The sequence below is a fragment of the Parasteatoda tepidariorum genome, chromosome 2 (assembly GCF_043381705.1).
Source record: "Parasteatoda tepidariorum isolate YZ-2023 chromosome 2, CAS_Ptep_4.0, whole genome shotgun sequence".
In the NCBI taxonomy this organism is placed as follows: Eukaryota; Metazoa; Arthropoda; class Arachnida; order Araneae; family Theridiidae; genus Parasteatoda; species Parasteatoda tepidariorum.
The window spans coordinates 99483166-99507658 of record NC_092205.1 but is presented as its reverse complement, the minus strand read 5'-3'; the positions used below and the strand labels follow the sequence as shown (position 1 = coordinate 99507658).

The 24493-nt window shown below is 27.1% G+C and overlaps 1 protein-coding gene and 1 long non-coding RNA gene across 17 annotated transcripts in view; one reads left to right on the top strand and one right to left on the bottom strand.

The window, feature by feature from the left end:
- LOC107439517 (uncharacterized) overlaps positions 1–24493 on the top strand; it is a 51927-nt gene that overhangs the window by 21775 nt on the left and 5659 nt on the right. For 3 of the 16 annotated variants that reach the window (XR_011636225.1, XM_071177968.1, XM_071177958.1), the window contains 7 exons: positions 6378–6463; positions 10547–10701; positions 11476–11577; positions 16612–16750; positions 17580–17805; positions 19500–19579; positions 21649–22092. Coding sequence is in view for 12 of the 16 variants with exons in the window: in XM_071177958.1 (XP_071034059.1) it covers positions 6378–6463; positions 10547–10701; positions 11476–11485 (251 nt within the window). In the remaining 4 variants the exon portion in view is untranslated. Of the gene's footprint in view, positions 1–774; positions 1020–2349; positions 2376–3784; positions 3877–6377; positions 6464–8210; positions 8652–10546; positions 10702–11475; positions 11578–16611; positions 16751–17579; positions 17806–19428; positions 19580–21648; positions 22093–24493 lie in introns of those variants that run through there. The other 13 variants (XM_071177965.1, XM_071177961.1, XM_071177962.1 and 10 more) reach the window with 10 other exon arrangements.
- Positions 5077–24493, bottom strand: part of LOC122272355 (uncharacterized) — a 72800-nt gene continuing 53383 nt past the window's right edge. The window contains exon 5 of the long non-coding RNA XR_011636228.1: positions 5077–5355. This is a non-coding gene — a long non-coding RNA (uncharacterized lncRNA). The remainder of the gene's footprint in view (positions 5356–24493) is intronic.

Genomic DNA, 24493 nt, shown 5'->3' with positions numbered 1-24493 from the left:
GAAAAAAATGTATTTGCTTTTGTATTTTTTCAGCTATTTTATTGCTTTAACTCTTTCTTTACTCTGTTTTTTAAATTTAAAATCTATAAATATGAAGATGCATAGTATAACAGTTTTGGTTATACCTTTCATTTCAATTAATGTTGTTATAATGTTTTTTTAAAATTTGGTTTGTGTTGTTTTTGTATAACTTTGTTAAGTCGTGAAAAGTTCTTGGAATTAGACATGGTAAAGTCATGAAAAGCCATGGATTTGAAAATCTAAAACGTAGCAGATACCCTGTACATAATTTCATTTGATATTTGTTAAATTTTTAAAATTAAAATGTTCTATTGAATCCAGCAATTCTTAAGCTATCAACTGCTTAAATACTATCAGATGATTAGATAATATCATGTTTTATTGAATTTTTAAATTCAGTACAATTTATTTGATATAATTTTATAAAAACCTGAACATTTTTAAAGGATATCAAAAAAAGAAAAAAAATTAAGCTGGACGAAATTTTTTTCTGAGCTCATAGTTTAAATTACACTTCGTTTGAAATATTTTAGCCTCATCCATTTTTTTTTGTTTAAAACTTATTTTCTGTTTAAAAACATTTATAATACATTGACATTCACCATTGTGTTGTTAAATTAATAGAAACATATTTTATCTTTACAAATTTTTATATGTGAATTTTCGAATTGCTCAAGGCTATCATTTAATTACAAATCTATCATTTTGTTTTAAGTATCTTACGCTTTTTATAGTTTCCTCTGAAAAGTTATTTTACTTAAACTGTATTTGATTTTTAAACTATTATTAGGTGCCACTGAGCTCACGCCAGTGCAAGCTGAACCTGTTCCTTTTCCTTCGGTTGAAAAACAGCGAGGTATATACGGTCGTTTTTGTGACTGGATGACTTCTCAATTTTCTGAATTAGTTGAAGACTTTTCTGAGCCTGTTGTTGTTGTTGTTGATGATGATGATAGCGCAGAAGATGATTCTGAAGGGGATCCTTTGACAGTTCGCAAGTGAGCGCTATTTCTTTATTGCCTTCTTATTATAACAGTTGTATATTCATTTTAGTTATTCAAGAAATTTTATCGGCTTAGAGAAAAATATTTTAAGCATAAGAAACTTATAATTTTTAAAATGCACCATTGAGATAATAATTTTGATATTGATACGGTTAGGGTGTTCCTTTTTTTCTCTTAGGATTCATTAGTATTTTTCTCAGGGGAACCTGGGGAACATTTTCTTGGTGCACAAAGTTTTGTATTCATCAGCCAAGGTTAATACTTAAAGGGAAAAAAATTTACTTCATCATTTATTTTATTTCTTCTGCAGTTTACAATTCTATTAAAATTTCCTTATATTAAAATTTCCTAAGTATATACCTTCTACTTAAACACAATGCTAACTAGTTATGTAAAAGTGCAAAATCTTTTTTTAATAAAAAATTGCTACATTGCAAGATAAAATTTTCAGTCATTTGTAGGGAATTTCTATTTTTTGCTCAGATGCAATTGAGTACAACACGACAAAGTAAGATTTTCAGTTATTTGTAGGGAATTTCTTTTTTCTTCTCAGATGCAATTGCAATTATTTTTTAATTGCGATATCTTCCATTTTTAGCATGTCTTAAATAATAACTATGAATTAGTTTTATTAAAAAAGGCACATAATTACTTATTACCTAAAATCAGTGAATATAAAATTTATTAAAGGACTAATTATTAATTTCCAAAGCAAGTTCATCTCTTAAAAATTTAAAGTATATTTAAGAAGGAAAAGTGCAATGTTCTTGTTTCTTCCTTGCATCCTCTTTGATGTGTTTCATTTTGCTGTAAGGGATTGAGAAGCACATTCTCAATCACAGGCAATCCTCAAACAGAAAATTAATTTGTCAGCAAGACCAATAATATCTGTAGGATTGTATGGTTTCTCTCTGTTGTGCTTTTATAATTGTCTCTTAAAGGGTGTAACTACCGGGAAACTTTAAATTAGCTCTAAAGTATCTAATACCTGTTCCCTATAATATCTAAAAAGACTAAATCACAATCATTTCATAATATCTATTAGTTATGATGTGCTGAAACTGGTTGGTAAAAAATTATGTGTTTAGTAAAACTATTATTCAATATAAACTTTGTCAATTTTCATGAAAGGACACATTTGGTATTAACTTTTATGAATTACAAGTCTTCGATTTCAATTTTTTTCTATATTAAAAGATTTTATTTTCATGCATATTTTAACTTAATTCTTCTTCTTCTTAAAACTTTTACAATGTTCTATTAATAAACTTAGTTTTATTAGTATTATTAAGTCTTTTTTTAAAATTTTTTTTATATTTTTTAGGCTTAAGGACAACTTAGTGTGATTTAGTAAGTATAATTTATTAATGAATAAATAATTGAAAGGCTTGAGGCAAAATAGTGCTAAAACACATTTTTTGTATCTTGCCACTCTAAAGCCTGGTTGGCAGGGCAGTGGGCCCATGTCCAAGAGGGCGTGAGTTCGAGCAGAAGACTCCCCATGTACTAAATGGTGACTGGTGCACATTAAATCTGTCTAGTCACAAAGTCATCCATGTTTCCATAGCAAATCATACCTCTGGGGGTACTGATCCAGGAGTTTCCTTGTCTTCTGGTTTGGTTCAAAATTACACGGCTACAGAGTGGAATATTAGTACTCGTAAACCCAAAATTTTGTCGGCTGTTCAACGACGGTTATATATTGACCTCTCAATAAGGTGACCTGGGTTTGAATCCCAGCGATGACTTGTCGATACGAATTCTTCACTTGGCTTGCACTGACCACAGTGTTGACATAAAATATCCTCAATGGTAGATGGATCATGTGTTAGAGTTCCCTTGCTGCCAGGCTAACCAAGCAGGGTTTCGTGTTTTTCCTTTCTCAAGTGCGGGTTAGTTCTATCAAAAAGTCCTCCTTGAAAGTAAATTTCTCCCAAAACTTGATTCAGGATTTTCCTTGCCTTCTGGAATGGGTTCAAAATAGCAAGGTTACGGAGTTGAACATTGGAAGTAATAAACTTAAAATTGGGGCGGCTGTTCAATGCCAATTTGCCCTTACCAATTTTGCATCAACGTTGAAAATTGTTTGATTCAAGCATCAATAAAATATATCAAGTATTTTAAAGGATGAAAATTAGTTTTCCTGTGGGGTTGAAGTGATAATTCTGCAGACATTTGTGATCCTGTGGTTCCAGGATTGCATTCCCCGACATATACCCTGTTTCATCTAAAATATATCTCGAGCAATATGCTCAGATACATCAACTTGTTTGATGTGATATAACTAGATTCTCATGATTATTATTTTATATTTGGAATTTTTTTAAAAATAAAATTTGCTAATTGCTGCAACTGAAAAGTCAAAAGGTTTGGCTTATTTTGTCACTTTCTAAATAATTCTACTCTCGTGGTAACCTAAATTTTTATCTAGTGTCATGTTAAATATCCAAGCATAGAGTCTCTGGGTAAAAATTATACTTAATTTTCTTTGTTCTTAAATAAGATGGGGAAAACAGGTTTTTTTTATACAAGAGAGCCTGCTGTTAAAATTTTGCAATAAGCTGAGACTAATTTTCAGAAAGTTAATATTCAAATCACAAATTTTTGGTTAGTTATGCAATTAAAATAATTTAATTTGCAATACATTTGAAAACTGATACCATTAAACTAGTTTAATATGATTTCTTACTATAATTTGCATATGGTTTAGAATAAATTTTCCGTTTATGTTGTTGTGTTACATAGAAATTCTTTTTCAGCCAATGCTACAAAACCTGTCTCTTCTCTTGCTGATAGCTTCGTATCATTGCTACGGTGGAATTCACCAGGAGCAACATTGTTAGCATTTTTTGTAAGTTTACCATTGCTTACTGAATTATTTAAGCTAAGTTTTGTATAGCTGTTTTCACATGTTACATTGTCAAATGCATTTCGATTATTATTAATGACCCTTTAAAGTAATGACTTGAATGTTACTGAAACAATAAGAATTTTTTTTTAATTTTCAACAAAATGGGCTTCTTTTATAATAATTAACATACTATCCGCAAAACTAGTAAACATAAAAAGCACAACATTGAGACATTTCTTTGTAACTATTATGTAGAGTTTACAAACTTAAAACTATTGGGATATTTTCCTCATAACTAAGCAAAGGACTGATTTCAGATATGAATGCACAGCTTGCAGCTACCAAATAGTCAATATTCAGCCCCTGACCTTCTAAAATTTATTAAAAAACTGCATAACAGGTGTATGAACAATTTATAATTGTTCATCATACTAGTTTCGATAATTTTTTATTTTATTGTGTGTAACTTAAAAAAGAACTTTTTTTCATAACATATGCAACTTATTATAATCTAATTTTAATAAAATTTAATTTTATATAATTTAATTTTAATCTTTAGTTTAATTTAGTTAGAAAAGACTATGTGTGCAAAAAATACTAATTTTTGTTAATTTAAAAAATTACACATACAATGTAAGCATCTATAATTTGTTATATTTTGTTTTTAAAATTTTAAGACAAGTTGATTTTTTATTGACTGAGGAATAATCAATTGATATTGCAACTCCTGAAAGTTATATTATTTTTCAGAATCCTAACCCCTTAAGAGGGAAAATTCCTAAATGTTTTGGGAGGTGGGAGATAGTTTTAAATTATCTCAGATGATGGCTTACATTCTCTCTTTGAAGCTTTTATTCATGTGCCTTTATGAATTGTTCATTCAGGGGAACCAAATGACGAATACTTCATAAACTACATTAAGTTAAAAGCATTACTTAGATACAAACTAAAGTATGGATGTTGTTGATTTTTATAATTGATGAACATTACCAATTATCTAGGAAAGAAACTTGTATTGTTTTAAATACTGCAATATACAAATCATGATTTTTATAAAAGGAATTAAATAGGCTTTCAAATAAAAATATTCAAATACTTCTTTTTTTACATGAAATTTAAAGTATGTTTATTTTTTACAATAAAATAATGCAGATCAATTTCTTTTAAAAAAAATGTGGATTTTATGAAATAACTGAATGATACAGTAAAAAATGCTTTATTGATGCTTTATCATAAAAGAAAAATATGTTATTCATTATATCTTATTAAGTCTTATTTATTGAATCTTATTTGTCATTTATGTATCCTTGTATACATTAAAGTGAGAACAAATGATGTTCATTATCGTGTGCCCATCACCATTTCTGTATACTTTTTTGGCTTGTTGAGCCAATTACTAGTGAAAGGTAAGACTGAGTGTCTAACCCAATGTTCAGTTATTCTTTATCAACAAACTTGATTAGTTTCTGACTAGTTACCCTGAAAAATAAAAGGCATATTTATTAGCCATATAAACATATTTGTTAGCCCAACAGGCTAACTACTATAACACCATTTTCATTTGAATTGCACAGATACAAAAACTGCACATTTTTGTTTCAATATCCAGTATATTAATATTTTTAACAGTCAACAAACTTAAAATTGTGGCTGGTCATCTCACTTCCTCATGCTTTATAAAGAAAAATTGTTGTCTTTAGCTGTCAGAGTAGAACATCTGAGCTACTCATTTCTATTATTCTTTTCATAAAAAACTTGTAAATAATGTATATTAAGTGTCAAGATAAAGGATAAGTAGATTAATAAATCATTCTAAATGTCAGAAAAGTCAGAGGTATAAATCATTCTGAATGATAGAAAAATCATTAGTACTATTAATCATTTTAAATTGTCTCAATATTATAAGGCTATGTTTGATGGTAAAATGTCCTGTTTATTGTTGTTACTATAGGGAAAGGGACTGGAACTCTATTTCAATTATTGATACTATACAATACCTTTATTATAGCCTTCGGGATAGTGTTCCTCTCACAATGAGGAGACCCTGGTTCAAATCCTGGCAGTGGCTGGTTGATACGAATTTTGCTCTCTTCTCTCACTGACCACAGTGCTGATATAAAATATCCTCAGTGGTAGGCAGATTATGGGATAGAATCCCCTTGCCATTGGGCTAACCATGGGAGGTTTTTGTGGTTTTCTTCACCATGTAATGCAAATGCGAGCTATTTCCCTCAAAAAGTTCTGCCAGAAGGCTAATTTGCCCAAATGCTTGATCCAAGAGTTTCCTTGTCTTCTGGGAACTCTGTCTTCAGAATTACAAGGCTGTAGAGTTGAACATTAACTGTCATAAACTCAGAATTGGGTCAATGAAAAAAAAAATACTTTTAAATTTTAAAAGTTTTTCATGGACATATTTCAAGTAATAGTTTGTCGTAGTTATTGTATCGTATAATTTATGTTAATTTTCCATTCTATTTGCATGGGTTGTTTACTTTTTATAGGTTTATATGAATACTGTGTATCATGGTTGGCTTCTTTCCTTGATCCTCTTCTTATTTATATCTCAACTAACACTCAACTATATCACGTAAGGTTTTCCTTTCTTTCCCTTCTAACACAATGCCCATGTAGTTTTTTTTTAAACTAATCCTTTTTTTATGTACACTAACAATGTAAATTTCTTACATCCATTTTTTTAATGAAATGTCAAATTTTGTATGTAAAAAAAGTTTCGTTATTCTTGTGCTGAAAATATTTAGCTGCATGTTAAGTCATTTTGGTATTTATTATTGTAAGTGAACTTCACAGAATATTAGTAAATATTCTGTTGAAAATTTTATTATTTTGTTCGTTATCAATAGTTTTGTGTGCATAATATGGTTGTAATCTGCTCAATATGTTAAATTCGAATTGTGATGAAAAAATAATGATCTTTTCTTTTCAAGTTAGATTTCTTTTTTAATAAATAGATATTATTAATTCTTGGAACATAAATATAAATTTGCTCTGAAATTAAGAATTTTAACTTTTTATGAAAATGGCAGTTAAAGAAATTCATTTGTCTGTAAAAAAAATGAAAATAATCTATAGAAGTCCCCATCAAATGGAAAGGTGATTCAATTATTTAATTTCCTTATTTATTGAGTAAATTAATGTTTTTGAATATTTTTTTAAATTTTTTTTTTATTCTTTGAAATATTTTCGATTGAACCAAATTTTAAAATTGTAAGTATTTTAAAACTTTTTGAAAGTTCAAGCTTTAAAAATGCTTACAAATAAAAAAAAAGAGCATTTAAAACTTATTTGCTTAATTTATTGAATCACATTTTAATTAATGTGTGAAATGAAACAAAAAAATTCAAAAAGACTACTTTTTTACTAATGAATATAGATATTCTAGCCATATAGGTTCCCATCTTGTGGGTTGATATGGAGGAGGTTGAATCTCTTTTTACTGTCTGAAGGGGACATTTTAACTATGCATCAGATATTAATTATTAAATTTAAGGATTTTTGAAATATCACTTGTAACAATCTGATTAAAATTTTGATTTTGTAATACAGTTTTAAAATAGCTATTGATGTAGGTTATTTAATATGCTATTCATTTGTGTATTATCTTATAAGTTTGATTTTAAATTATTACCTAAAGATTTTTAATAGTGTTAATGTAACTGTCAGAACTTAATAAAATAAAAATAAAATGAGTAATTTAATTTTTAACTAAACTTAAACAAGCCTGCTATAAAGAACAAGTAAATTATACTTTTAGCATGAAAATGTTAAGTATGCTTGTAAAAAGTTGTGATTTAACTTCTATTGAAATTAATTGAATAAATTTAACATTTTCTCAATTTTTTTTCTAAAATAGTTATGTCTACATTTTTCTATAGTTGCATAACAAATTCAACTATACTTTGCATGGATTAGATCTTTAGCATGTATAAAAGTTTTATTTTTATATTTAAACCAAAAGAAATAATATTGCTACTGTGCTTAAAATAGTGATTTTTATTTATGTGACACTTGTGGACATTTTTTAACTCAATAATTTAAATATTTGTTAAAATGTTTTGACAAACATGAAATACATACTAAGCACACCTCTCTAGTGTGTAGCATGTAATGAAAAATTTCATTGAAGAATTATAAATAAAGATGAAAATCAGTAATAGTATTTATAATATGAAGGTACTGTCCACTAATGAAGCATTAAAATGCTCCCCATTCATATTTTTGTAAAAACAAAATTAAAAAAAATTTGCAATTACTTTGAAAAACTTTTTTGAGCAAACAAAAGTGTATATATGACCAAACTTTTCTTGTTTTTGTAGATTCTCTTTGGACAAATAAAGCAACTGAAGACATAATTTTTGTTCTACAAATTATTCAGTGACTAAGGCCCTATAAATGCAGAATTATTTTTCAAGTTGCACATCAAAGGTACAGTTATCTTTAAAACTATGCATACAGCTTTAAAAACTGAAAACAAAAATAAAGAACTCAATTTTAAAAAAATAAATAATTTTTTTCCTTATTTTCATTACAATTTATCAATTATTTCAACAAAGATTTCCTGGATATCTCTTCTTTGAGATTATGTCTGAATTTCAGAATCTGATTAAGTAGATGCTTGAACATTCTTTAACATATTCTTTGTATGCAACATACTTGAGTTATATAAATTGCAGATTAACTAAGTATTCCAAAAATGAGTCAGTGTCCATCTTTTTGAATACATGTTCATTACTAGTTTTTAAGTAGCCATTTATTCTGGATCAAAAATTCATAAAGGTTAATACAGTTTTTTAAAAAAATTCTAAGTTGCATCAGAAAAAAAAAAACTGCTAAGACAAGTATATTCGTTGATTGAAAATATTTTGATATAAAATAATAATTATGCTGATATTCAGCAATTATGTGGATAATTGTAATGTGGTTCTTCATATCTTCTGCATCTTTGCACAATTCGTAGAGCAATAATAAATAACAATAATTTGTGAGTTGGGCAATATTTGGAAACTTATTTTAACACATTTCTGGGTTTTTGTGGTTTTTCGCTCCATGTAAAACAAATGCAAGTTAGTTCCAGCCAAAAGTCCTTCACGAAATCTAGGTTCTCCCGGTTCTTGATCTAGGAGTTCCCATGTCTTCTGAATTGGGATCAAACTTACAAGGCTATGGAGTTGAATATTGATAGTCATAAACTCAGAACAGGGTGGGCTATACAACACTGGTTATAAAGTAAAAATATGCTGAACAACTATTGAATATTCTTATGGTGCAGCAACCTTAATAATTTTCATTTGTTCAATAGGCTGAATTTGTGAAATTTTTNATAAAACTTGAACAAGAACTTGATTTTGATAATATAAACGTGACAAATAAATATTTTATATATTTTTATTAAAAAAAATTATTATTTTTTTAAAAATGAATACAATTGAACGATTTTGACATACATGAATGTTGAGTTAAGTTTTTAACCCAAAATGTCTCATACTTAAAACTTCTGCTCAATCGAAAAAAAAATAATAAATACTTTTCAGAATTGAAAATCTCTTGAATTTAAGTTTTATTAAGAAAATCGATTTCATTAGTAAATTTGATGGTTGATAAATTCTGATCAAAGATATTAAGATAAAAAATAGCTTGAATAACTACCAACATTTGTATACTCTTATATGTGATGATAATAATATGGTTATACATATGTGTGTATGTATATATAAAACTTGATGGTTAAATTTGTATCTCTCTAATTAAAGATTAGATACAAATTTGTTAAATTTGTATCTAAATTTTAAATAACATATTTTATAGAAATTAATATAATTAAAAACCTGAGTTTTCTTTAAATTCTTTATACTTTATTATTAGATTAATGCATTTTTAGCTATGAAAAGCTTATAGAATGACCAGATTTATTGACTTTCTTAAGAATTCAATTCAAATCATTTAATTTCTTCTATCCAAGTATATCTTTCACTCCCAACTACTATCTTCAATTCTTTGATATCAGTGAGCAAGTTTTAATTATTTCTGTACTATTATACTATTTGTTTTCAGAACTAACTTAAAACTAGCATCAGGACTGGAAACTGTTAATTTTATTTTCTGCTGTAAAAAGTACTTCTTCATTATTATTGTTCGAAAGCATTTTCCTTTAAAATAGTGGCTGCCCAGTTACTATTACAATTTCTTAAAATTCAGTTGTGGTTTAATTTTTTTGCAAATTAACATAAGAAATGTATTTTCCAGCTTCATACCCATTATTTAAACACTTGTCTGAACCTATTTTTAAATTTTAAGGAATGTCCATATTTATTTGGAAAGTCTGAAATCTGTTAGAAAATTAGGAAAAAAAATGGCTTGGATACAGATGAACCTTTATATAAATAAAACATGAATGGGTGAAACAATATATAGATGAAACAATGTATATAAATAGATGAAAAACCTATTAGGAAAGATATGACTAATGTAACTTTAAATTATAATTATTTTTTTGTACCAAGTTTAAATAGATATCAGTGGTAATAACTTTTTTTAAAGCTGTGATTTGTTTGTTATCTGGCTACAAGAAAGTATCATCCAAGCTTTAAAAAGTTAATCTGTGCATTGTAAGTTCATTTTTATGTTTTTATGCTCACTATACTTTAATTTTCAGGATTTTGTATGGGTGTTAAATTCTTCCTCATTGATTACATTTTTTCCCGATTTCCACAAGTGCAACAAAAGCATGATACACCAGCTAGATTGTGGAAAACTTTACCAACTGATGCACCGCTGGAGAGGAAACATAATAGAACAGAATTGGATTAGGTATTGTCTTACTATTATACAAATTATAGATTTTTTACTATTTATTTCAAAATTTTAGCTTTATATTGATTATTTCTTTTTAAGAAAATTTTTGCTTCTTGTGGCTTTGCTTAATAACTTCTGAATGACCGAACTAATTTTCAACATTTTGCTCTACTTCGTATCTTTTTTTGCCATATTTTTCATTTTCATGTTTTGAGTTGTGTGTATGCAATGTAGCAAAAAATGTTTTTAAAACACTCGTTTTTAATTATTTCTGAGTCAACTGTTAAAAAATAGCATTGTTGCAATATGTTTTTATTTTTAATTTAATAAAATAAAAAATATAAGTAAATGAAATCTAGAAAAAAAACTAATTACCTGCTTAAAACTCTCAGATTATCCTAGATCATCTTTAAGAGGTTAGAGAAAAATTTTATGATTAATAAGGAGGCTCTTACAAATCACAATTTTAAAACTGACTACTGCTTGCTAACCTCGTAACTGTTAGTGTAGTTCATCATAGTTTGTGTAGCAAAGCTATCTGAAAGATAGCTTTGCTGGCTATTTTTGCAGTAGTCTTGTTTAATATCTCATCCTTTACACTTTAATATTTTTTTTTTACTTTATTTTAATTACATTAAATGGGTCCTAGTATTTGTATAGTATTCTTTTAATTATACTGTGTTTAAAAGCTTGTGATAGATAAAAATTGCTATATTTTAATAATTCATTTAAATTATATCTAATTATTTCAAGTATAATTTTAATTGAGGTTTACATTATATATTTCAGCTGGTTGTGAATCAAAGCATTTGTATTGGTACTTTGTTATCATCTGAAAATTAAAATTTTTGCAACCTTTTAATTTGCCAACTACTGGAACACCTCTTCCAGGTACTGTATTTTTCAAGCTTACTGGTTATTATTTTTTCATGTATCTAATTTCATGCATTTTTCTCTCAAGACTATGATTTACATACATATTTAATGATACTTCTTTTGGCTTATTATCTCATTTTTGTTCTCTAGTTATATTAGAAGTTATTTTAAATTAGGATATTAATTTGCATTTTGACTACATTCAGAGCCGTTTTTAAGGATGGGCCCAATGGGCGTGAGTTCCAAGTTCTGATGGGGGCCCGAAAAGTCAATAAAAAAAAGTTACTTTTTTTTTATCGTAATTTCTTGAAAGAAAGGTTAGCAAATGAAAGCGTTTGAAATAAAATGTTAAAAGAAAAAATTGGTTCAGCCATACCTCACATCAGTCATGACACATTACCAGAACAGAAAAGGTGATAAGAACAGAAAGAACTGCTTGCATTATATAATTTTGGGAAAGGGGAGTCTTGAATGCCAGTGAACAATGATTGAACAATGTTTTATTCCGTGAATTTTGTTACTGTGCTCCTTCAAGTTTTATGTTGCTTAGTTCGTGTTCTGTATTCCAAATTAGAACAGCATTAACACTTAGTTTGGCCATGAGGGTGACAATCCTTAATTTTTTTCCTTAAATTAGTATCAATTTTTTAATGTTCTTTTTTTTTTAAATTTTCTTTCTTTCTTTCTTTTTTAGTTTGGCAAAAGTTATTATGTCAGGCAAAAGCTTAAAAGCGTTTTTAGTATAAATTTTCATACATTTGTTATAAATTATATATAAAAATAACAATTATCAAATTAGTGATCTTTCTGAATGTTGTAAAACACTAATACTTTTACACCTGTGTATGTTTTATGGCTCAAAAGTTTGCCACTCTTAAAGTTTTGTAATCTGTCTGATACGTCCTTTCCTCAATTATTAGCAATGCATTTAATTCTGAAAAACATTATAAAGTGGCTTAAAAGATTGGTAACATTATAATGTGTGCATTTTAGAACATGAAAATATGTTTGTGCACAAGCACGCTACAATGATTTACTTCTCAAGAAAATGATTGCTTAATTGATATAGTTTTAACTAATCAGATGAGTAACCAAATCAATGATTGAGAAGTATTTAGAAGAATTTTTGAAGTAATAAAGCTTTTAGCATCACGATGTCTTGCATTCCGTGGAGACAATTGGATAATGGAAATTATTTGGGATGAGTAAACTTGGCCCTTTTCATGTTGGACTTATAAACAATCATGGGAATAAGGGCAATGCACATACATCTTATTTATCAACTTCGATTTGTTATTTACCAAGACTGAATCGATTGATATAAAGCATAAAACAAAATAATTACAGAACTAAGGAAAGCAAAATATTTTTCTGTAAGTATTGATTCAACACATTTGATGTCCTATATGTGAACGACGGAATTCGCATAGACCTTTTAGATTTTTTTTTTCAATTGAAAGGCATAAACCTGAGTACTTGTCTGAAACTATTGTATCTTTTCCTAATGATCAAGGCATAAATATAAGTGATTGTCGAGGACAAACATGAAATTATGCACCAAATATGGCAGGCAAGTACTCAGGTTAACAAGCAAGATTAAAAGAGAAATGTTCCGTCGCATTTTTTTACCATGTCAAGCACATAGCTTAAACTTTCGTGAACTGGCCGTGAAATGCGTCTTAGAGGATTATTTCCAATTTTTACAGAAACGTAATTTTTTTTTTCTCGAGTCCTACCCATCGGTTGAATATCTTAATAAAATGCTTAGAATTTGGACTAGTCGTAAAGTGTCCATCAGATACTAGGGGCAGGGTATCCGCGCACCTGTAAAGTCATGAATTTCGGTATTGAACAAAATTTGTCATGATTGTAACTAGTTTTTTAAAAAAAAATCATGGAAAGTCATGGACCTAGGTCGCCGAAAAATCTAATTTTTAAAATGGAATCTCCCCCCCCCCATTTCATGTTGTTCCAAATATCTGAATTTCCATAGAAATTCCCACTGACAGTCATATTTTATTAAAATATAAAATGTTTTTATCATGTTCTTTAAAAATTATGGTGAAAGAAAAAGCATCATTTTTAGAGTGATTTTTTAAACTTTTGTGATTTCAAAATTTTTGTTATTATTTATTCTCAATTTAGAATTCTAGTTGAAACAAGCCAGTCATTGGTGATTTTTTTTTAAAATCCGAAATGAGAACAGAAAAATCAGGAGTATTTCTTTCCTTTCCGATGTACAAGAAAAGTTTCTTTAGAATATAATTCTGCAGAAAAAAGGGGAAAAAAATGTATTTGCTTTTGTATTTTTTCAGCTATTTTATTGCTTTAACTCTTTCTTTACTCTGTTTTTTAAATTTAAAATCTGTAAATATGAAGATGCAGAGTATAACAGTTTTGGTTATACCTATTATTTGAATTAATGTTATTATGATGCTTTTTTAAATTTAATGTGTTTTTGTCAGAGAAAATAGTAACTTCATTAAGTCATAAAAAATTCTTGGAATTAGTCATGAAAAGTCATGAATTTGAACATTTGAAATGTAGCAGATACCCTGTAATTAAGTTAATTTTAAAATACATTGAAAGTTCAATAAATTTATTCTACATAATGTAATACAATCATGGTTCCTATCGATCTGAAGCTTCAAGTGACCATCATGGATTAAACCTTAGTTTTTTATAATGACAACTCAACCTCTAAACAAGACATTGTCGCTTAGTGGTTTAGGTTATATACAATATCTATCCTAATTTCAACATACATTATTATTATATTACATTACATTTATATCTTTCATTTCAATAAACCTAACTTGTTGTTCACTTAATTAGTTTTATAAATCAATAAGCCATTTAAAATATAGTATTTTTTTAAAGACATCTCTTGTTCAATTTTAAAAATTTATCTAAAGTAAGTCTAAGAATTTAGAAGTATTAATAATTTATCTAAAGTATCTAATTCCAAGAAAAGGTTGTATCAGTTTGATCATTGATGGAACTATCACACTTATTATAGAAATGAAGCAACTATGTTTCAGTCTACTTCAAAAGATTAATTAGATAAATAATGCTGTGTTTTAATATGAAACTTTTAAGAGCATTGTTAGAAATCACTTGAAAAGAAACTTCAAGTTTTTAATTGCCTAATTTAAAGAAAAAATTCTTGGGAGTTGTTTTCTTATTATATTAAAATGTTTATTATGTTACTAAAGTATATTTTATTATTATATTTTTTTAATAGGTACTCCTTCTTTGTTAAAATTTGAATATGAGCTTCCCTTAAAACATGCTGTGATTCTTATTTTAAAAGAAATTACAAATTAAATAAAACTGCTGCTAAGAGATACATTTCCTCGTATTTACATTCAAAATACAGATGGTTTAAATTCTGTAGAATTTCTATATTTTTGTCTTAAAGAGGTGAAATTATATTATGAGAAATAATATGTTCTAATACTTTTTTTCAGTCAATAAATATTATCATTATGTTTAAAATTATGTATACTAAACTACTTAATAATTTACAATAATATTTCAGTTACCTATTTCTAATAATTTTTTTTCATTATATAATTTTTTCCATGTTTAACGCAAATGTTTGAAGTGAGCTTTATTTTGATACCATGAATTTTTTTATCATTTTCATTTGTAACATTTGTTAATATCTAATATCTATAGTTGATATATTTAAAGTTTATTAATAATTAAAAAAAGTTTTAATTTTTTTGAAAAGAAAAAGTTTGACTCATTAAAATTAGGATATTTAGTGTTTTTATCTGCTAAACATTTAAATTTTTATATGCACGATAATTATCTTAAATTCTCAGACTTAAACATTTTATAATTAAATGTGTGAAGTTACTAATATTTTTCTTATAAAAGAAGCACTTAAATTTATAAATCTGGAATAACTGTTAATTACTCTATTATGATTATGAGTTGCGCTCGAAACAGTTGAAATGATGTATGGCAGTCACTAAGGAAACAGATTATTCCACTAAGTTGTAAATTTAATTGCAACTGTTAATCAATACCAGACCCTGTAATATTCATTTTTCTGATTGTTTTTGTTTTGTTTTTCATCCCATTTTATTAGGAAGCATTGGTGATTAATGGTAACGAATATATATAGAAACATTAAATGGGCACAAAATAATATGGAATATAGATTTAATACATTTTCTTCCTTTTTTTTATTCCGTAAATTGTTTGAGAATTCTGTGTCTGTTTTGTTTTATTCTATGTTTATTCTGTTCTTTTTTTATTCTGTTCTCAATATTCTGTAAATCTGTTTTTTTTCCTGTATTCTGTTTGTTTTTCCTCCTAATTTTTAATTATGTGCTTTTTATTCTGAAAATTTTATTTCAACATTTTCTTCAAGCTCATATTTTTGCTAAATCATTCATTTTTTCTTATGAAAAAAAGTTTTATGCATTTTTAGGGTTTCTTTATTGCACTTAATAGAAAACTTATCCTTTTTCATATTTAAACTTACATTTAGAACATTGCTGCTTATATTTAAATATCTTTAAACTTGCTTTAATTCAAAATTATTGAGCTTGATTCACAGAATGTTTCAACCAAAAAAGTTCTAAAAAACAAATCTAGATATAAATTAAAATAAAACAAGGATATCATGCAAAATTTGAAATTTTATGTGAGCTTCAATTTTATTTATTGAAAATGTACGTTAGAAAAGGAAGGGGAGAGTGGAAAGTAGAAATGATATACTATCGGTGAGAAAAATAATGTGTGTGTTGCATTAACAAAGATTTAAATTTTCAACTAACTTTTATAATCTGGAACAAAAAGAAAATAGTCTACTGATGGAAAATTAGTAATTTTCAGAAATTCCATTTTTTAATGAAATTTACTGAAAGTTCTCTGCTGGCTGGATTCTAGATGTCACCATTTAAATAATAATAATTGTGTCTTACTGTAGAATGTAAAAAAAAATCTTGTGCTAAGCTATTATAAAACACAAAATGATATAAATAATTGTGCGCATATGTATACAGTGTATATCAACTTTTATTTTCATCACAGACTATCACTTCATATGTGTGTGAGGAAATTGAACCTGGAATAAAAAGATATTTTATTGTTATTAGAAGAAATGAAAAGCAGTGGAAAGCTTACATGGGGCACACTGATTTTTCTAATTTAGAAGAAACTGGAAATGACAGTAAGACTTTCTAATGAAAATTAAATTATTATCCATTTTATCTTACATTTTTAACCTTAGTCTCACGAATGTTCTAATATGTCTAAGAAAAGCGTTTTTCTTAGACATATTTCCTTTTTCCATATTTTCCTTTTCCTTAAATCAATATTAAAAAAAAAAATTTATTAATTTTTTTTTTTACTCTTTGCTTTCATAACCTGAATTCTTCTATGTTCATTTCATCCAGTTTCCATGTCCTTGCAAAAATTGAAATTTTTTGTCATACCATGGCTTTCATTATTTTAACCTTGTTATTCTTCTATTCTTTGTGCTTCTGCTCGTTAACGAAAATTTAAAGAATTTGTCATGGATAATTTTACAGTATTGATATTATGAGCAAAACTATATTGTTTCAAAAGCTTCTCACATCTTGTTAATAAATTTAAAATCTGAACTAATGTCATTCAATCATTAAAACTTTGTAATAATCTATTGGATTTTATTCAAACAACTCAAAAAGAGCATAAAACAATAGATTTTTGATTAAGAAATCATCTATTCATCAAAAAATTCTAGCAGCATAGTTCTTTCATGAAGAGACAAATTATTTAACATTAAAAACATTCTATTACTTAACATAAAAGGATCATATGTTACTTAAATTTTTACATTTAATTAGATAAATAATGNTCTAGCAGCATAGTTCTTTTATGAAGAGATAAATTATTTAACATTAAAAACATTCTATTACTTAACATAAAAGGATCATATGTTACTTACATTTTTACATAAAGTGATTTATAAAATAAATTTGTTACAGATAATTTTTATTTATTTTAAATGTTTTCAGGTGTTAAAATACATCAGAAGAATGAAACTCAAGAAGTAGCATTGATCTCAACATATAATCTGTTCCTAGCTCGCCTACTTTTGCCAATAAGTCTGCCTCATCAGGATTATCGGTCTGTCCCCTGCCAACATCTCCTGTGGCTACTGCAGCTGGCAATACTGTCCGTCCAGTTACCGCTTTTGTACCTCGTCAAAGGTTTTTTCTGATGATGGTTAAAGATAAAAATGTAAGTTGTGTTTATATCATACAAACTTACTCTTAATGACTTATCAAAATTTAAATAATCTCAAACTAAACTTAATGCATTCAGAGCTATGGATATTGAATTAACCCTTTTAGAAAGTTCTATTTTCTTCTTCATTGTTACGTTCTGAATTTCCTTCTAAAAGGCTATGTCAATTGCTCTTAATTATTTTGACATTAGACCTGTCTATGCTTCACTTATCAAAAGTTGACACAAAACTTCTGAACAGCCTAGTTTTTGTAATTGTTGTTGGTGTTTATTGGAATATGAGTTACAATAGGGATATACAAGCTCTATTTGTTTGGGTGCACTGTCCGTTGAAGCTCTAATTTGTTTTGTTGTGTCCAGATTTTTCAATTAGTTAAGCTTTTTGTCAACAACCTTATTGTTAATATTGTTGTTATTTATCAATTTTATTGAAATAAAGTATGATAATTATGACTGCAATTAATATTTTGCTTTTTTTAATCTTAATAGTTCATGTTGCTGTATTTTCCCAATCCTTGATTATTTTCCTAATTTTACTTCAAACTTGATTAGTGGAATAAATTAAATAATATTTATTATGAAATACATAATTTTAAATGGTAACATTTTTTTTATTAAACCCTGATTTTGGATCCTTTGGCTAAGGAAGAGAACACTATCACCAAAGAAAGAAAGAAGTAGTTTTTCTATATAATTAATTAGTCAGTTAATAACGAAATTTATTTTCAAAATAGGCATGTCTCTCATTTAAAAACAGAAGACCTTCCCCTACAATACTTAATGTTAGTATCAATAACTTCTGAAATTTGCACTTGATTTCTTTGAAAAAATTTAAAACAGTGTTCATGTACTTTGAACCTTTCTTCGATTTTTTTAAAAATGAAATATCATATTTAAGAAAAAATGCCTTCAAGTAGGTACTAAATACCTTATTGAAAAAAAATTTATGTGTGATGGAATGACATTAGAGCAAATGTTCAATGACAGCAAACATTCAAACGTTAGAAAAAATTTAAAATGCTTGATTGAACATGAAAATTTAATTTAATGAAATATTTCAAATGAGAAACTTACTGCACACAAAGGAATCTTGACCAATAAGCTCTCATTCTTAAGTACTTGGTCACAAGTGGACAGTAATTGGATGCAGCTGTTAATTTCAGATACTATCTTTCTTACTTGTCACGAAACTCTTCAAAATGCATCCACTCCTTACAAACATAATATGTAATAACTTCAATTTTCAGAAAAACGTTTTTTTCTTCTTTCTAGTATTTAATTTATTTTTAAGATTTATAAAAAATTTGCATAAATATGTTCTTAAATCTGTACTAAAAATTTTGTGTCAATCTGTAAATTATTTTTACTAATTTCTTTGCAATTGCTGTCTTTATGTAGTAACGTATTAACTTAATGAATGCAATAAATGTTATATTTAACCAATTTATAAGTTGCATTATTATTTGCATTAATTGTTTCTCAAAACTTGAAATTCAGTCAGTTGGAGCATTTTTGCAAAATGACAAAATGGAAATATAATTTAGATATAGTTAAAATAATAAGCATTTTTCATAATATTATTCCCAAATACTTCACCATAATGTTCTCCTTTTACAGATTTAGAAAAAAATAGTTAAAATACCCTTTCAATGTTCTTCAAAAATTCTGTTGATTCACAGTATATGTAGTGAATTCCAGGTTCAAAGAGAACAAGGAGATCAGAAGTAGAAACAGCCATGAGAGAGGAAAAATGTGCAATTAAAGAAAGGTATAGAATATTTACAGTGTTTTCTAATGACCAAAATTAAATGTACAGTTATTATTAGATGATTTAACAAAATATTGCACTCTGACTTGCTTTCAAAAAATTTTATATTGTAAAATTGTGAAATTAATTTCAGTTTTTATCACTGTTTATTCTTCTTACTGCATTAAGAAACCATCTTGATTTCTAAATATCATTATATATCTAAATAATTCAAAAGTATAAATATTATTGTGTCATATTGTTGCAATGATGCTTTATAGGAAAAAGTAAGAAAATGTTATATTTTCACGATTGTTTAACAACAATCAATCAAAAATCATGAATAGTTCCACTGAATTTTTAGTGTAAAATTAAATGTCTATTTATTACTTCTAATAGATTAAATATCCGAGATTTAAAAAAAAGAATGAAAATAACTATGTGAAATCTAATTATCAAAATATATATTTGAATTCTTCGTCATCTTTAAGTTGAGCAATTTGTTTTGATACTGATAAAAGTGTGTTCAAGACTGAGGCAAACTACTTGATTTTGTAAAAGGTTACTTTACTTGTCTCAAGATCTCAAACACAGTTCATCCGATTTCTATTCTGTGTTAATGAAATTATCTATAAGGGAATGTTCTGAATTGTGTCATCAGTTTTGAACTTTTAAGAGATAACCCTCAAAAAAAATTTTTTTGTTAAAATGGGTGTGTTTACAAAAGCAAGATTAGCAGTTCATTTTCAAAACGTTTTATGTACAAACTTTTGTTGCAAAGGGAAAAAAATAAAACATTTAATATACTAGTTAACTTGATAGTCTTCTCAAATCATAAGAGCATCATCTCTTTAGGTCATATAAGGTGCATAATGTTTCAAACTGTACATTTAATGAATGTATTTAAACGAGTTGTAAAGCTAGTAAAATTTAATAAGAATACCTGTAGAATGATGTTTATGATGAAATTGAGAGAATCATCTCCATCATTCTTTAAAAAGGTAGCTTCGACTGATAGTTCTTCAAAATAAAAGGGAAAGTTTATTTGATTTTCGTACCTTGCTGTTGGGATTATAAAAATATTATAAATAAATCATTGTGTTATTTACAAATATTATTTTAGAAAAGTAGTACCCACTTCTTCCTTTTATGGTATCTGGTTAACTATGAAGTCTTCTCAATATATTTGAATGAAGAAACTTTTTTAATTTTTCAATAGCACTGAATTTCCAAGATTCGTATTTCTTGTGTTAAAAGGCTTTCAAATGAAGGTTAGTTTTCTGGAATCTTTCATGAACCTGCAAATCATATTTAGCTATACGGAGCCATTTTTTTTAAAAAATTCTTTTGTACATAGTCAAAAATAAGATCTGTTATAAATGTCACCTGTTTACATGTTGCTACCAAGTCTATGTCTCACATTGACTAAACCATTAATTCAAAAAAGGCTGTTGAGCAGTTGGATTCAACCTAAAGATCAAAAAATTTGTAAACACCTACATGGTTTCAAATCAGTGGTGTGCATGTTCAACCAATGATTTAGTATTACACCAAAACTTTGTAAATAGCTAGTAGTAGATCACTAGCATATATTTTTATTAGGAAATTGAATTTGAATACTTGGCTTACATTAAAAAATTTTTGAAGAACAAAATATAATTTTTGAAAAACTTTAATAATGAATTTGAAGATGATTAAAATTTCAATATTTTACATTTAAGAATTATTTTATATGAAATAATACATTTGTTACAAAACAATAACTTCAATTTACATTTACATAAAATTGAATTCAATGTATCGATTTGAATTTTTTGTTTTAGGGGGACCGGGAAGTAATGTTATTTCGGTGCATTAGATATTCGTTAGTCTCAAAAACCAATTCATTTTTTTAGATTTATTTTTGATTTGGCATTGAAAAGTTGTTGCTAACAAGAATGAATACATTACTGATTAAATCTTGATACCCAATATCAAATGCACCGAAACGACATTGCTTTCCGGTCCCCCTAATATATGTATGTTCCAATATGATACTTGCTTTTAAACTTTTTGTCCTCTCCAGAAAATACATTTCTTACCTCTTTCAGGAGTATTGTCGATGGAGAATTTTTGCCCCAAGCATTTACATTCCCCGGAACTCTGCTGTTTCAAATCAACTGAGAAGTTCTTAGCATTCTCTGTATAGATCTGATATAGTTCCATGCAATAATCAATTGTTTGGTCACCTGAAGAAATGCTACCATGTTTTTTATACAGTGAAAAAAAGCCTTGCTTAGGAATCTGCAGAGAGATTTTAGAAAGAGTATTGAATAATTTAATGCAACGTACGAATATTTGCTTAGACTACTTAAGGCTTCTTTTCTGAATGACACTGTGTTGCAATTTTCTGCTGATATCAATACAAAAACTAACATCTCATGTACTAATTCATTTTTATCTCACCCCGTTTTTTTGTTCTTTCAAAATTTTGCTTTATTTCTTATACATCTTACTTTCCTTTTGAGCTTTAAAATAAAATTTTATGAACTTGATTTTCCAATGTTTGTTTTATGTTTATGACATTTAATCTGTGTTTCATTTCTCTTTTTTTTATTGAAAAATTAAACTATAACATGACAAAAAAAAGTGCTTGATAAATCTTTCAAAGTTCTGTTACCTACCTCCAATTATTTGTGCGAAAATTTTTTATTGTCCATTGGATGTGTGTGTTTCTTTGAGAGTAGATCTTGTATCCAAAGTGCAGCTGATGCAGCTTTAGAGATATCTCTAAAATGACATCTGGTTTCTCTCTTAAACAAAGAGCACTTTTTCACTATCTTAAAAATGACAGAAATCAATTTAACATTCTTTATAAAAAGACAGAACAATGCATCTTTCATAAAACACAATTTGCTCTCACCACCCATAATAACCATCTCCAAAAGAGCAATTCAAAAATATTTGCAAAGGAATGCTCCACAGTGTTTAGGAAAAATATCATCAAAAAATTCTTCATTAAAAATAACCTTTTCCAATCATTACAATTTTGAAATTGAGAAGAGTAAGTAAATTAGCACACTGTTCTATTCATATTTATAGATGAGTACCATAATAAGCTTGAATTTAAGGATTGTTCACTATTCAAGTTTTACATCTAGGTTTAGGATAGTCTACGATAGATCTTCATCACTTTGCAATTTTTATTTCACTTTTTTATCAAATAAAGATAAAATTTAATTAAAATTTTAAGTTGAGCCATCCACTAATTGGACAAAGTATTAAAAACTTTTAATCTTACTGAAATTGTGATTTTCTGAAGTTCCAATACTGTAGAGTTACTTTACAAAAAAAATAATCAATCAAGATTTTAATAAAGTACGAGCTTAGAGCTTGTCAAGCATGGACAGTAAAAAATAACATGATTTAAATTTGCTATTTTAGAAACTTTAATTACTTATTGTTTTTATCATTTTATTAAAAAACAATTGCTGTTTAGAATTCACTGATCACATAATCTTCATCAAACAGCTTTTAATGTTTAATTAATAACATGATCATATAGCTCTTTAATATTTAATTCAAAAGTTATGCTGAAACCTAACTACTGTTTTAATGTAATATTTATTTCCCCACAAAAGTACACAAGAATTTTCTAAACTAAAAAATTTATGATTAATCAAATTAATTTTTTTTTTTGCATTAATAAATTTTATGAACAATATAGGTCCTAAAATTAGAAAATTGGGGTTTCAAGATTTTTCAANATGATTTTTTTTTACACATAGTACACAAGAATTTTCTAAACTAAAAAATTTATGATTAATCAAATTAATATTTTTTTTTTTGCATTAATAGATTTTATGAACAATATAGAACCTAAAATTAGAAAATTGGGGTTTCAAGATTTTTCAATTATGCTTTATCTATCCATTTGAATCTTAAGAACATGCAAAAATGGGTTACTGATACTGGTTTGTTGAAAAATATACAAACTCTTAAAAAAATCATCAGAAAAATTTCTTTCCAACTACTATTATAATATTACCATGTTTTCTTTATTAAAAAAAATTAACTGTAATGTAAAACAGTTATCTTAAAAAAAAAAAGAACGAAAAGGGGATAAATGTCTAATAAGGGAAATAAGATGCTGTTTAAATAAAAAGCAAATAAATGAAGTTATGGCTACATCAAACTCAAGGTTAAAATAAAGCTTTCGATAGTTAGTTCTCACGATAATAAAATAAAAAAATATAAACACAGTCTAACAAAGCCTATCAAGAAAGTTTCGGTAAACAAAAACTCCTACCTTAGACTATGGCTGCCTTTACTACTTTCGTTAGAAGACGTCCACCCCCATGTTGTTCCCATGTTTCGAGCTAAACAAAAAAGATGGAAAATAAGGCACAGGAAAATTGCTTTTCAGTCACAATGCCTATAATTTGGCTAAAATAAATTGCTTAAAAAACACACACACAAATAATAATAAGCAAAATAAAGCAGAATGAGATTGTGTTTGGCCCCACATCCAGAGCTGGATTATACCTTTCGTAGGCCCTAGGCACAGAGCCGGATTATACCTTTCGTGGGCCCTAGGCATAGCCGTTATTGGGCCATCCCCTCCTTCCCCCACTCCTCCCCTCTTTTCAAAATATATGCTAAAATTTTCTTGCATATTTTTTTTTTACATTTTTATTAATATGGATTTTAATTTACAAATTTGTTTGTCGAACTTTATCTGCAATACCGACATACTACCGATATTGCAGTTGATATCGATAATACCATTATGATTAGTTCGATCGATAACAATGTTAAAGATAAACTTGTGAATACTTTTCCTAACGTTCACATTGCATTAAGTATATATTTGTCGATTCTTGGATCAAATGCAGAAGGAGAAAGATCTTTCTCCAGATTAAAATTGATAAAAAATTATTTGCGTTCAACAATGAA